This window comes from Diadema setosum, chromosome 11, assembly GCF_964275005.1.
Source record: "Diadema setosum chromosome 11, eeDiaSeto1, whole genome shotgun sequence".
NCBI lineage: Eukaryota > Metazoa > Echinodermata > Echinoidea > Diadematoida > Diadematidae > Diadema > Diadema setosum.
In genome coordinates, this window is record NC_092695.1 from 4,935,496 (window position 1) to 4,948,930 (window position 13,435).

At 37.2% G+C, this 13,435-nt stretch overlaps 1 protein-coding gene across 1 annotated transcript; it reads left to right on the top strand.

Moving 5' to 3' along the window:
• The first annotated feature begins 478 nt into the window (after positions 1 to 478).
• LOC140234965 (aqualysin-1-like) lies at positions 479 to 9,035 on the top strand. The gene is made up of 8 exons (XM_072315003.1): positions 479 to 601; positions 1,207 to 1,347; positions 2,511 to 2,637; positions 3,491 to 3,606; positions 5,193 to 5,334; positions 6,399 to 6,583; positions 7,918 to 8,089; positions 8,905 to 9,035. Exons 1-8 carry the CDS (start codon positions 479 to 481, stop codon positions 9,033 to 9,035), a joined length of 1,137 nt encoding a protein of 378 aa, XP_072171104.1.
• The last annotated feature ends 4,400 nt before the right edge of the window (positions 9,036 to 13,435 follow it).

Below are 13,435 nucleotides of genomic sequence, written 5' to 3' on the forward strand. Positions count from 1 at the left end.
TATGGAAACACATATTTCTATATCCGTCTTTCTTAAATTAGTTTGTACTCTGTCGTTGTTTGACAAAGATATAAAAGGACGCGGCGAGATCAATAGCACGTGAGGTATTTGTATTTTATTCCAAAAATCACATCTACCAACATGACTACATTCTAACGTTTTCATGTCTTTACTGCTCCAGTACCTTTCTTTCGTTTCTTTATTCATGTCAATTCCCTTATATAAGACCAAGGAGGTATATGAGCGCAGCAAACCTCTTTTCTATACCTGTGCATCATTAGATAATGCTGAGGTTCATTTTCACGTTGTATTCTTCTGTACATGAGTTCAGAGCAATATTTTGGATGAGAGATATTTTCCCCATCAGATGCCATCGTAAAGTAATAAACATTGCCTGGTGCCTTCGATAAATTGCATGTTCTGTTCAATTTGCCCATGCAATCATGCCTTAAATTGTGTTCTTTCTTTGAAACAGAAAATGCGTCACATGATTATGAATTCCCTCCTCTTCCTGCTGCTCCTCCTGGCGGTGGGCGTGACCGCCGACATCCCGGCTGAGAAGCTTGCCGCCATCAAAGATCGCTTCATCGTCATCTTCGAGGTCGTGATAAAAACATAACGATTGAATACTTCTGATGTATCATCCCTCACATTATTTCCATTTCCATCAAATAAACAGAGAAATTAGATACAATGTATAAGCATAACATATTTGTAATAATTGCAAAAACGTAAATTATAAAAATGCATAGATAAATGCCACAGCAAAATCAGTTATTCATAAGAAAAATACCTTATCAAAATAATCCACTTCGTTGAATAAAGTTATTGGGTATGTGAATATTATCACTTTTGACTTCATCAAAAGAACTGTTGTCACGTTCCAGTAAAATCAGGGTTTCTACAGATAACACATTTAGTTTTGTTGGTTCACGAAGTCACAAAAGACCGTCATCTTTTTTTATGTTAATGGTCTTGCTAAAATAGCATAAACTTTAAAGTTACTTGTTATAATATGTTTATACGATTCGAATCACCCCCCCCCCCCTTTTTTTTAGCTCTTTAAGGAATTGAGTCATGCCAAACGCAGAATACATAAAGATTCATAGGAAAAAATGAAATCATAAGATGAAACATGCTTCTATACAGATGTTGATAAAACGTAAACTAGCTGATAAAAGTAATTTTTGAAAACGTTGTTGGCAGGATGACGTGGACGTCGACGAGCTCGTGAGTAGTCTAGAGTTTCAGGCGACATCCATCGGGGGCAAATTCGACGTGGCTTGGAAATACCGTACGACGGTGAAAGGCATGGCAGTCACACTGAATGAAAGATCACTTAAACTTGTAAGACGATCATTTTAGACATTCTATTTATCTTCTCATCCACCTCTTTCGTACATCTTCTTTTGTTTGTTCATCGTTTCCTCCTTTTCTTTTTTCCCGTATATAAGCCTTAACATGCTTATGAACGACTGCGGATTCAGCTATTACCTCGAAGGTTTCAATTTGACTTGAATAATAACGTTAACTCTGACTTTCTTATTTCTGTGTTTTAAGAAAATGATTTTGTGACCTAAAAAATCGTGATAGCTTCTGAAGTAGGAAGAGAAAAGGACAGAGAGAGAGAGAGATAAAGAAAGAGAGAGAAAGTAAAAAAGAGTGAGGAATGTAGAAATAGTACAATCAACTTCTAACTATTATATATATCTATATATTTTCTGTTGGTTTGTTTTTATTGTTCCATATCCCACATTTCAACAAATAAACCATAAACACAACAAAAACAAATGCATGGGTGAATTGTCAAATACAACATTAGACAATTAAACATGTGAAAAACAAAAAGCATTGCGTGTAGGGTAGCTATCACCTATCGATCCGTTGATTTTCTCGACATCCCTTGACTATTCATCCTTATTATACTAAGTTTGAACAATAATATTCATCATACCTATAAGCCTATCCTAGTTAGCAAGTATAAGTGGTCTGATAACGATACAGAAACATGACATAATAAATATGGCAGGTTACGTTGCGTTAGAATTACTCAGTTGTGCTAGAATTACTCAGTTGTGCAAGAATGAGCAGTGAAACCAATACTTTAATTAGATTGATAAGATAATAATGACCTCTTAGAATTATTATTACGAGACCAAACGACTCCCCCTCCCCCTTCCACTTTTTTTTTAAACCATTCTGGTCCCCAAGGAAGACCAGTTATGCTAAAATAGTGTCGCTGAATTTGGGTTATCCAGCCGTCTTATCTCATCTATCATCCTGTCTTTGTTATTATTGTTTATGTTTCTTCGTCTCTAAACTTATACTTTTAGCTTTCAATGATATTTATTTTCTTTTATTTGCATGCATGATATACATGTTTATCATTGTATTTCTTTAAACTTTGTATGTTTGCAAAGTCATTTCATTTGTATGTTTGTTTAAGGGGGGGGTGACGGAAAATAATAACAAACAAACAAACAAACAAACCTTTGTCCCACCGCCCATAGATACGACGCATGCCGGGAGTGAGATACATCGAGACGGACACCATCGCCAAACTTTTCTCCGTGCCGTGGGGATTGGACCGCATTGACCAGCGCGACCTTCCCTTACACAACAGCTTTGAGATCACAGGTATCATTTTCCCTTTCGGAATAGAGTTTCACATTAATCAGTGTAATTCAGTTTGATTCACTTTTTACAATTCCATGTCTTTCTCATCGATAGTACGGGCAGGGGATATCAAAATTCCACAAGCTACAAATCACGAAGTGATTCCATTGCAAAATCTCCGAATACTTGTATTTCATTTGCACCAGATCATACCTGGCACTTTAATTCCAACAAATTCAAAAGTCAGAATTTCAAGATTCAAAACTTCAAAAGAAGTGAAAACTAAATTCAAAGTGAGAATTACATCACTCCGCAAAAAAAAAAAAAAAAAAAAAAAAACATGATTGGCTGTCCAGGTTTGAAATCCTGTAAGTAAAGTCCAAGAAATATTTTATTCAATTCATTTTTTTTTTTCAAATGAAATTTTATTTTCAACAGCACACGGTTTTTTTTTTACGATGCAATTTCGAAGAAAACAAAACGTACAATGCATTATAAAAAAAAAAAAATACATTTATTTGATACTAGTTGTTCAGAATAATGGAAAAGAGGGACCCGCGTAAAAGACAAGCTTGTAGGAATGTGGGCCACTCAATGCATCGAACTTAGAATAGAATAAATGTAAAGGTACTGAAACTCACACACACACTGACAGTTAACACTAACAGTTAACAAAGCTTGTAGAAATGTGGACCACTCAATACATCGAACTTACAATAGAACAATGTAAAGGTACGGAAGCACACATACACACACACACACACACGAAAAATAAAAAGTATTGACTAACAGTTCGTCAGCTCGCATTCCATACTGATATGTTGATATTGTTTTGGTGTTTTTTTTTTTTTATGGTTTGATGACTAACTAACAGGCACTGGAGCAGGCGTTACGATCTATGTTATAGATACGGGCGTCCGTGATACCCACGAAGAGTTTACTGGTCGAGCACGTCAAGGACCGGTCGACTTCGTTGGCGACGGACTGAATGTAGGAGACTTTTACTTTCATCCTTTTCCCCTCCGTGAAGGGGAAATCCAGTCCAAATAAAAGTTAGTCTGATGAAAAAGGATAAAATCTAATGAGTTCAACGGCAAAAGTTTGACCGAAATCGGATAAAAAATAAGGAAGTTATGACATTTTGAAGTCTTGCTAATTTCTGCAAAACAATTCTTGTACAGTTGATATGAGTGAGCAAACCATGTCACAACCTCATAATTATTTTCCATTGACCATGTACACAAAAAAAAAATGACGAAATGTCAATGTTTCTGTCATTAAAGTCTGAAACATGATGTTATTCCTGGTTGAATAACTTCATAATAGTGATCAGTTAGATATACCAGGATTTGAGCCTCGGGCACAATTGCGTTTTAATGAAAAATTGGAAATTTCAAAATTTTATGTATGGTAAGTGACAAGTTGTGATGGGATAATATGCTCACTTTGCCATTTGCAAATCCATTCAAGAATTGTTTCCTGAAAAATTAGCGAAACTTCAAAATATCATAACTTCCTTATTTTTCACTTAATTTCGATCAAAATTTTACCGTTGAACTCATATTTTACTCTTTCTTATCAGACTAATTTATAATTATTTGGAATTTGAGGAAAATCAGACAATCCGTTCAAAAGTTACGAATTTTTGAAGTTTCTGCTCAGTCACAAGTGGATGTGAAGACTACTACAGCTTGTGATGTCACATGCGTAGAACGATATAGAGAAAGTATAAAGAAAATTCAACATATTTTTACTTTCTTCGCATAATAAAAGAACACTGGCCTTGCCTCTTTCAGAAGGTGGGGGACTAATATGACTCTTAACATACAACGTCAGTGACAAGTTTTGTGAAATTCTCTTTATACATTCCTGGTATCGTTCTACGCATGTGACATCATACACTGTAGTAGTCTTCTCATCCAGCAGTGACTGCGCAAATACTCTAAAAATTCATAACCTTGAACGGATTGTTCGAGTTTTCCCAAACTTTCACTAATGTGTTTTGCTAATATTACTGCATTCACTCAATCCACATAACGAAGGGACTTGTCCTGTAAATTTTGCCAACATTTCTTTCTTATGATACACTTTTTATTTTTTCTTTATAGTAGGTGATTATAAAGTCCAGGGAGTTCAAATTTGTTTTCACATTTTCCCTTTTTTTATGATCACAAGGCGTTTTTAGTTTTCACAATAATACAATGTTAACCTATGTAGCCACAACACATGGTTAACCGTTTTGCTTTTAGTTTCTTTACCATTTAAAGTTCTAGCCTTTCATATTTCATCATCTTTGAGTGAAATTAGGAAGCATGTGTGGCGATCAAATGTTTCATTTTAGTGTTAAATCATGTTGTTGTTTTTTAACTAATGTCCCGATGGCCAAATATAGATAAATATGTGCTATTAATCTTTTGTTTTCAAAATTTCGTAAATTTCGTTGGTGTTTACAAAATACAGATTCATACTCCTGTCTTGTCTCAACTTTCATATTTTTTAAAGCAAAACTGATGTATTTTGGTGGGGCGTATATACATGTAATATCTCATCAACCATCTAACGGTTGCTTGACTCAGGGCTATGACTGCTATGGGCATGGTACTCATTGTGCTGGAACAGCAGCGGGCGCTATTCATGGTATAGCTCGTGACGCAAAGATTGTGTCCGTTCGTATCTTTGACTGCGATGGCATCGGGTCAGCTGCTGATGTTGTCGCTGGTAAATATTTGTTTGTAATAATCTGGAACCTTGTTTGTTCTACATGATCTGGGGGTGTTTCATAAAGCTGTTCGTAAAGTTACAAACGACTTACGAGCGACTGGTGATCAGTTCTTGTGCTGGATTATGGAAATTCTGATAAGTATAGCACATCAGAACTGATCACCAGTCGCTCGTAAGTTGTTCGTAACTTTAGAACAACTCTATGAAACAGGCCCTGGTCAGACATAAGCCAGATATTATTGGCTTTTTAGCCGGTAGCACTTCTGGATACACTGCCACTTCGTAGATATCGCACGCTTTTCCCGTATCAACGTACCATATGACGTCACAACGACCTAAGTGACCTGCTTATCACAAGTATTGACAAAGTTCGGAATTTGATACTGTGTAGTATCCTGCTCAGTTAACCCGTTCCATATGGGTCATGGTGACCTGTGTATTAAATCTGTGGGGATTTCAGAATTCAGTATGAAACGGGTTAATGATATCCTATCGTTTCTTAAAACTATATTATTAATTATGAAAATGGATTAAAAGCACATTTCACACTTTGGGCATTGCAGAGACACATAAAAGGAAAGGACAATCGAAGCAGATTGACATACAAATTTCTTCAGCAGCATGAGTAATAATAATAATAATAATAATAATAATAATAATAATAATAATAATAATAATAATAATAATAATAATAATAATAATAATAATAATAATAATAATAATGATAATAGTAATAACAGTAATAATAACAATGATAATATGATGTCTCATTTATCCAGGGTAGCCTCTTCAGTATTGTCACTGCTCTGCCAGATTGCCCTGCCATTATCATTATCCTCGCGTTGCCAGGTAGGCCTATATCCATTTATACACCTGGGCCTAGAGGGACATGGTGGGTAAAACATCTTGTCCACTGAGACGTAAGCACTGGGCGGGATTCGAACTCGGGTCGGGAGTCGGGAGTCGTATCCACTATGCCACAGCGCCCCCACACATTTTATGCACAGATATTCCTGTCATTATTTTGAAAGAAAAATAAAGAATTTCTAATTGACCTCCAGCCATTGACCACACTACGGCCAATGCTGACCTACCCGCTGTCATGTCAATGTCCTTCGGTGTGATCGCACGGAAGTCGGTGGACGAGGCTGTGGACAGAGCGGTGGACCGTGGTATTGTGGCCGTAGCAGCGGCCGGAAACTCTGACGGAGATGCCTGCGTCTACTCTCCATCTCGCAGTGAAAAGGTCAGAAGCAAGAATTGAACGATATTTTGACTGACGAGTGTTCAGCAATCACACTAATTGTAGGGGAACAGAACCGAAGCAAAATCATTGTACCTTTTTTTCATTCAACAAACAAGAAACGCAAAATATGATGTACATGTGGGGGAAGCAATTTGAAGTCTTAATGAATGTTACAAAGAACCATTTTTATTGTCGACAAAAATGTTGAAAATGGAGCAAATTAACCTCTCATCTTATATAGCAGTGACCCCTACTCGATACCGTTAGTTACTGCTACTTCTACGACGACGATCAAAGACGACAACTGCTGCTACTATCATTATTGTTACTGTACAGCCGATATGATCACGTCTACTTCTTCTTTTTCTTTTTCTCCTCCTCCTCCTCCTCCTTCTTCTTCTTCTTCTTTTACTCTAGGCAGTTATTTCAAAGTAGCCTTCTGAATTCAGGAGTCTATCTGCCATTTAGTCTCACACCTTTAAAGGGGAACTCCGGATGATTTTCATACTTTTACACCTGAACAACTATAAATTAGTGAAACCGAGTACAGAGTTTCTGAATTCACAGTGATTGGGATGAGAAATGAGAATGTTTCCAAAATTTATAACAAATTGCAGTGAACAAGGATGATGACATGGCAGCCTCACCTTAAGAATGAGTTGGGGCGCAAGGATGCAGAACAAAAGAAGAAAGCATGCATAGATTATTCACAGGTGTACTTGTTAAGCAGGGGGTATTGTAATAAAATTACACTGCTACATTTCTGAAGTATGTGACGCTCTGATGTCATCAACACTGTTCAGTGTAATTTGTTTAAGATTTTCATTTTATTGGTTTCTCTGCTCAAGGGCAACAATAAATCACACGAATCTATATATGGAGCTGTTGATTTATGTACTACATGATGTTGAATTATGAAAATCGTCCGGAATGCCCCTTTAAGGGATGATGTATAGTTTTGGTTGAGATGGAGCTTCATGTTTCCAACTTTTTTGTACAGAATGAGAAACTTCTTATGAATATTTAAGAGCATACAATTCTAAGAGGAATTTAAAGTTTATTTGATGAAAATCGGTTTTGAAATGGCTGAGATATCCAGAAACAAGGAGGTACTCATAAAAGGTGGACCCACTTTGTTTTACATCGCTTTCAGATAGTTATATCAGACATTTCAAAGCCGCTTTTCATCAAAATAATAAACTTTGAACTCCTCTTAGAATATTGTACGTTCTTCAATATTTCGTAAGTGGTTTCTAATAATCTCGCAAAAAAAAAAAAAGTTAAAATCTAAATCCACCATCTACACCAAAACAATACCATTTTTTATGCTATAGGCGATATCTGTGGCCGCGTCCGACAGTTCTGACGCACGAGCCTACTTCTCTAGCTATGGTGAGTGCGTCGACATCTTCGCTCCTGGGATTAATGTTGAGAGCGCATCGCCATACTCTGATTCAGACATCATTCTCAAGGACGGAACCAGCGTGGCGTGCCCACATGTTGCCGGTAAGACATTAGCCGCAGTCACACTGGCGAAAGAGCGCGAAGTTTAAGATCGCTATTCAGTCTTCGCGATCTTTTGTCGACCGTCCTCGGTACTTGGTAGCCGCGGACACACAGGCAAAATAGCAAAATGTCTCGACGTTTACGATCGCGAAGTCTTTGCGATCTTTGGTCGTCCGTTCACACTGGCAGCCAAATTTCTTTAGATCTTTGGATCAAGGATTTTCGGTCACTAGTGCTAGTGTACAAGAAAGAAGAAAGAGTATGCCGTCTGGCTGCTGTTAAATAATATTGTGACGTAACAATGCATACACGTGCATCCCATTGAGGCACCGCCCGAAAACCATCGATCGATGCCGCAAACAGGTGGTGGACTAGTCACGTGCCAAACTTCGCAAAGTTTCAGTTGCGAACTTTCAAATATCCCTCGTTTGACCAGGAAGTTTCACGAGAAGTTTGCGTTCGCACAGGCAAAATTTCGAGGTCTTAAAGTTCGCTATCTTTTGCCAGTTTGACCGCGGCTGTTTAGTAGGCATGGACAAGCCAGATAATTTTCTAAGAGAATGTATAGATATTTTTGCATATAGATTGTTGACAAAATAACAGAATCTTAGCATTACGCCAAGGTTCATCCCTTCTTGTTCATTGCACTATTAACTTTGATCATTAATTTAGTCACAGATTTGGTCTTTAACTTGCCTAGATTTCCACAGATCAAAGAATTTATCTTCCAGTATAACAGTTCTTCCCCCCCCCCCCCTCTCTCTCTCTCTCTCTCTTCCCCTCTCTACTTCCCTCTCTCTCTCACCTCTCACCAGGGGTTGCCGCCATTCACCTTGGCAACGGTATCCCGGCAACCGATGTCCGGAAGCAGATTATAGACAGCGCCACCAACAACAGACTATCTGATACCAAGACGGGAACTCCAAACAAACTCCTGTACATATGAGACTAGATTACCCCCTTTTCAACCTACCCAAGTTCTTAAGCATAGAAGTGCAGGTTTAAGAAATGATTCTTCCGATTTACTTTTAAACCTATAACGTGGTAATTTTATGATGTATCAACATTAGGTATATGAACTTTAAATGAAGGTGTAGTACTAAGCCATGATTAAATCAGGCCAAGCAGTTTTAAACGATTTCTCTTCACTGGAGTCTGTGTCAGCTGGCATCATAAAATCGTCTGCCACAGCATGACTGTGTCGTTAAAAAAAAAAAAAAAAGAAAAAAGAAATGAAAATGTGACTCTTCATATCTTATCAGCTTAAACCATATTTTGACATTTTCCCTCTGTGTTCTTAAAAATAAAACACTGAATAGCAAGATGAGATGTGTTTCCATTTGTATTTCATAATCTATCGCTGTCTCCACATACAATTTGTACACACACGCACGCACACACACACACACACACACACATATAATATATATATATATATATATATATATATATATATATATATATATATATATATATATATATATATGTACATACATACATGGTGGTATGATGCTGACTAATTTTTACTGCACACTTTTGTCATCTTGGGGAGACATAAAATATGTATGAATATATGTATGTATCCATATACGTATTTATATATACATACATACAGATATGAATATATATATATAATATATATATATATATATATATATATATATATGATATAGGTATATCATACATACATACATACACACAAACATGCTGCACGTACCAACAGACAAGCCAACAAGCATAAAGAGGAAGTCCCATCTTCACATGAAATGAGGAAAACGCAGAGAAAAATGCGCTCTTTTTTAAGTTCTGTCATATTTAAAGTTTTATTGCTTGTAGAACTAACAAAATGTGACGTTCACGTTCTACCAGCACGCTATAATAAAGGGTCACAGTCCATTCACATCTGGCGTCCAGTCTATGGCTATTCTCAGCCTCTGGACATGGTCAATATACAATTACTCCTCACTATCTCTCTCTCTCTTCTTTTTTTTTTTTAGAAAGCCGGTCAGTTTCTCACAGGCCTTAACCTTTTCTTTTTCTTTTCTTGATCATATATATATTTCTATACATAAATTACATACAATATATGCTCTTTAAATACCATATTTACGCCTACACCCATGTAAACTCAGTGTATAGTCAACTCATAAAAATATTTCAACTACAAATACATTTGAATTCGTACAAGGTCATTTAAAGGAGGTTATAAAACATCTGGCTAGATTTCTCAATGAGAGGAAGGTAAAATATAATTATTTTTTTAAGTCACTACCTCCACACATTCCACAATCCATGTCCAAGGTTGCATATCCCACCCCCTACCACCCCCTTCCCCCCCCCCCCTCAAAAAAAAAAAAGAAAAGAAAAAAGATTTTCACTATTACTGTCATTGTCAATACTTGTTATCATCATTATCATCTCAAATCAAGAATACAGAATCTGACAACAGAAAGGCCATTTCCATCAAGGGACAATTCTTGCTGACAAATTCTTGGACAAAATTTCCCCAAGCATGACGGTATGAAAGCTCACGCTTGCACATCTCATATTACTGCAAATATCACCACTCGACATCTATCCCAGTTAACCCTTAGGGTGCCAATTTGTACAGACAACACCACAGCATAGTATGCACTCTTCAAAGTCCCTAGTACACAAAGGATTTACTGTGAGTAAATTGGCCCAAACTCTTGAACGCTAGGAATCCCCTAACCTGCTTCAGTTTTCAACAGATTTTTGGCTACAAATCCGTACTTTGTTCAACACCTGTTTGGTTGCATCCTATGTCCTTTGTGAGTGTATCCCTGACAATGGAACTATCTTGGCAGGAACTAAAATGTCTCGTCAAACATGTGTATCAATCATGAGCTACATGTCTGCGAGGAGAAACAAAAGTCATACAGTCCAACATGCAGACGATGCTAAACAGTCACTAGTATTGTCTTTTGTTACGGTTTTGGTTTTGGTGCACATATCCTTGAAAAGACAACAAAGTCTAGTCAGCACTTTACATGGCTGAGGGTAGTGGATATTGTTTGAGAAGAACAAGGCATTTTGACGTCTTATTCAGCACCTTTCATTAAAAGATGTCCGGCCTCTAACTAGGGACTCAATGGAAGGAGAGAGTAATGCCAAGCATTCATGTTTAACTTTATATTCCCATTTGGCAAACTGTACAAAATTAAGCTTCATTCCAAAATACGTATGTGTGACACTCTGTATCAAATAATTCTGCGCATATTAATGAGCAGTCCAGCCCATGACATTACAGGCTTGTATACTCTTTTGGCATGAGCCTATTATTTGCACCTCCACTTACATTATTAACTGGATTTTACATGAATTACATCTATGTGTAATAACATCATATTGCAGGGTATGGGTTTACCACCATAGCTTCAGCCATACACCATTGACTACAGCCAACTTAATTGATACCACATTCGGCCTTACTAAGTTTCAAACTTTAACTCTACCCCAGTGCACAATCTTGATTACGGATGCTTTACATCGTACTTTCAACCCTCAAAGGCACATAAACAAAGGAATGACCGAAACACATTTTATAATAACTTCACTTGCTTTTCAAGCAACCTGCATTCACATCAATTCAGAGCTTTAAGTGTTGCATAACCAGGGCAAAAAAAAGAATAACACAATATCTACTGAGTGATAAATGAAACCGACTGAGTTGTATGTATTCTGCTCATTCACGGCTACATGTTTAGTTTGTCATCAAATCCCATACTAATGGCTAAACCCTTTGGCCACCTGCGGGTACTCTGCAGTTACATGAATACTGGCACCTACGGCAAATGGTTGTTGCTGTTATGGCAAAAGTGCAAACACTACTTCAGAATGAGACGCTGGCTTAAAAGAAAAGTTGAGTTCCATAATTCCTGGTCTTGATCCGAGTTTGTTGAGTGCATGGAACCATATGTTTTCCCCAACCTCTCTTGTTTTTACAATATGATTCTTTGGCTCAACTACTGCAATGAACTGTTAGCTTACACACACAATAAAAAATAAATAAATAACATTTGTAATACTTCTCCAGAAACAGAATACAGCTTTGTGTAGGACTTTTCATGCACAGAGAACAAGCTGTTTATCCATAGAAACTTATACATAGCAACACTTTTTTCAGATATGAACTCTTACAAAAAACAAACAAACAAACTGTGGAAGTTCATAGTGCCTCCCTCTCTGGTGAAAACTTTCTACAGTGTAATAAAACAAGCTTCATTGGTTTTCTGTAGTACACAGGGGGCTGCCAACATTCCTGTATCACAGTCAGGAAGGATAAAAGGAGCAGTCAGGGAGATACTTGTGTGTTACATGTATTTTAATTAGGAAAAAAAAAAACTTACTTTCCAAAATTAGGGAGACTTTCACATTCTCTTGCAAGGGCACGAAGAAATATTGAAATTTCAAGGAGCCTCTTGTAGGGGATCAAGTACAAAACTTGGCAAATGACTACACTTTTAAATTGGATCTTCCTTTCCAACATAAACACCCATGTCTGCATCTCTGAGACGTACACAGAATATTGATATTCTCCTAGCTTTGTTTGCTTGTTTTTCAACTGCTTTCTGCTTTCTAAAACAAAGCCTAAATACACTTTGAAAACAAAGCATAGCATCCAAAAGATGCACAAACAGATAGCAGAGCCTCTAGTGTGTCCAAAAGTTCTTCACAGTAACTACCGGTAGTTTATAAAGAACATGATTCAGGAAGAGGTGTTTAAAATAAACCACGTAGTATACATGATGCATTTCTATTTGAAAAATGAAGAGGGGTAAAAAATCTGTCCAATTGCAAGGTTGCAACTCATGCACATGGAGAATAAAAATAGAAGGAAAATATGTCAACACGGTTCTGTAGCTTTGACTAGAACTCTTATTATGTAGGTGAGAAAACACTTCAGTTCATATAAACTGCATTGTTACATTCATTGAAATTTGTTAATTCCAGGACCAGTTTTCCGTCGGCAGCATCCTTACGTCTGTCAGGGCATGAACCCAGCCTTTCTGTAAAACTGAATTCATAGTCATTCCCACCATTAGGCCATCCAAAGTATTGCAGATGGTGGCCCATCTCTGGTAGTGCTCACCAATGATGTCTTGGTACTACCATACACACACTCCGAGTGAAAACTATGATGGATTGAAAATTATTGTCAGTGACTGTGACCCCAAGCACCTCATAAATGGAATATTCTCCCACATGGACCCTCTAGCAAACTAGAGACTCGGCTCTTGTAAACATGTGAACAATATGACATTCCTTGGTGTAAGGGTCCAGGGCTCACTGAAGGGTCCTGGACAGCTTAAGGGCCACTTATAT

Excerpts from the sequence above, each read along its gene's own strand:
- LOC140234965 (XM_072315003.1), top strand. The coding sequence starts at position 479 with ATGCGTCACATGATTATGAATTCCCTCCTCTTCCTGCTGCTCCTCCTG. Across the intron at positions 602-1,206 it reads GCTTCATCGTCATCTTCGAG|GATGACGTGGACGTCGACGA; the intron begins GTCGTGATAAAA and ends CGTTGTTGGCAG. Across the intron at positions 3,607-5,192 it reads TCGTTGGCGACGGACTGAAT|GGCTATGACTGCTATGGGCA; the intron begins GTAGGAGACTTT and ends TGCTTGACTCAG.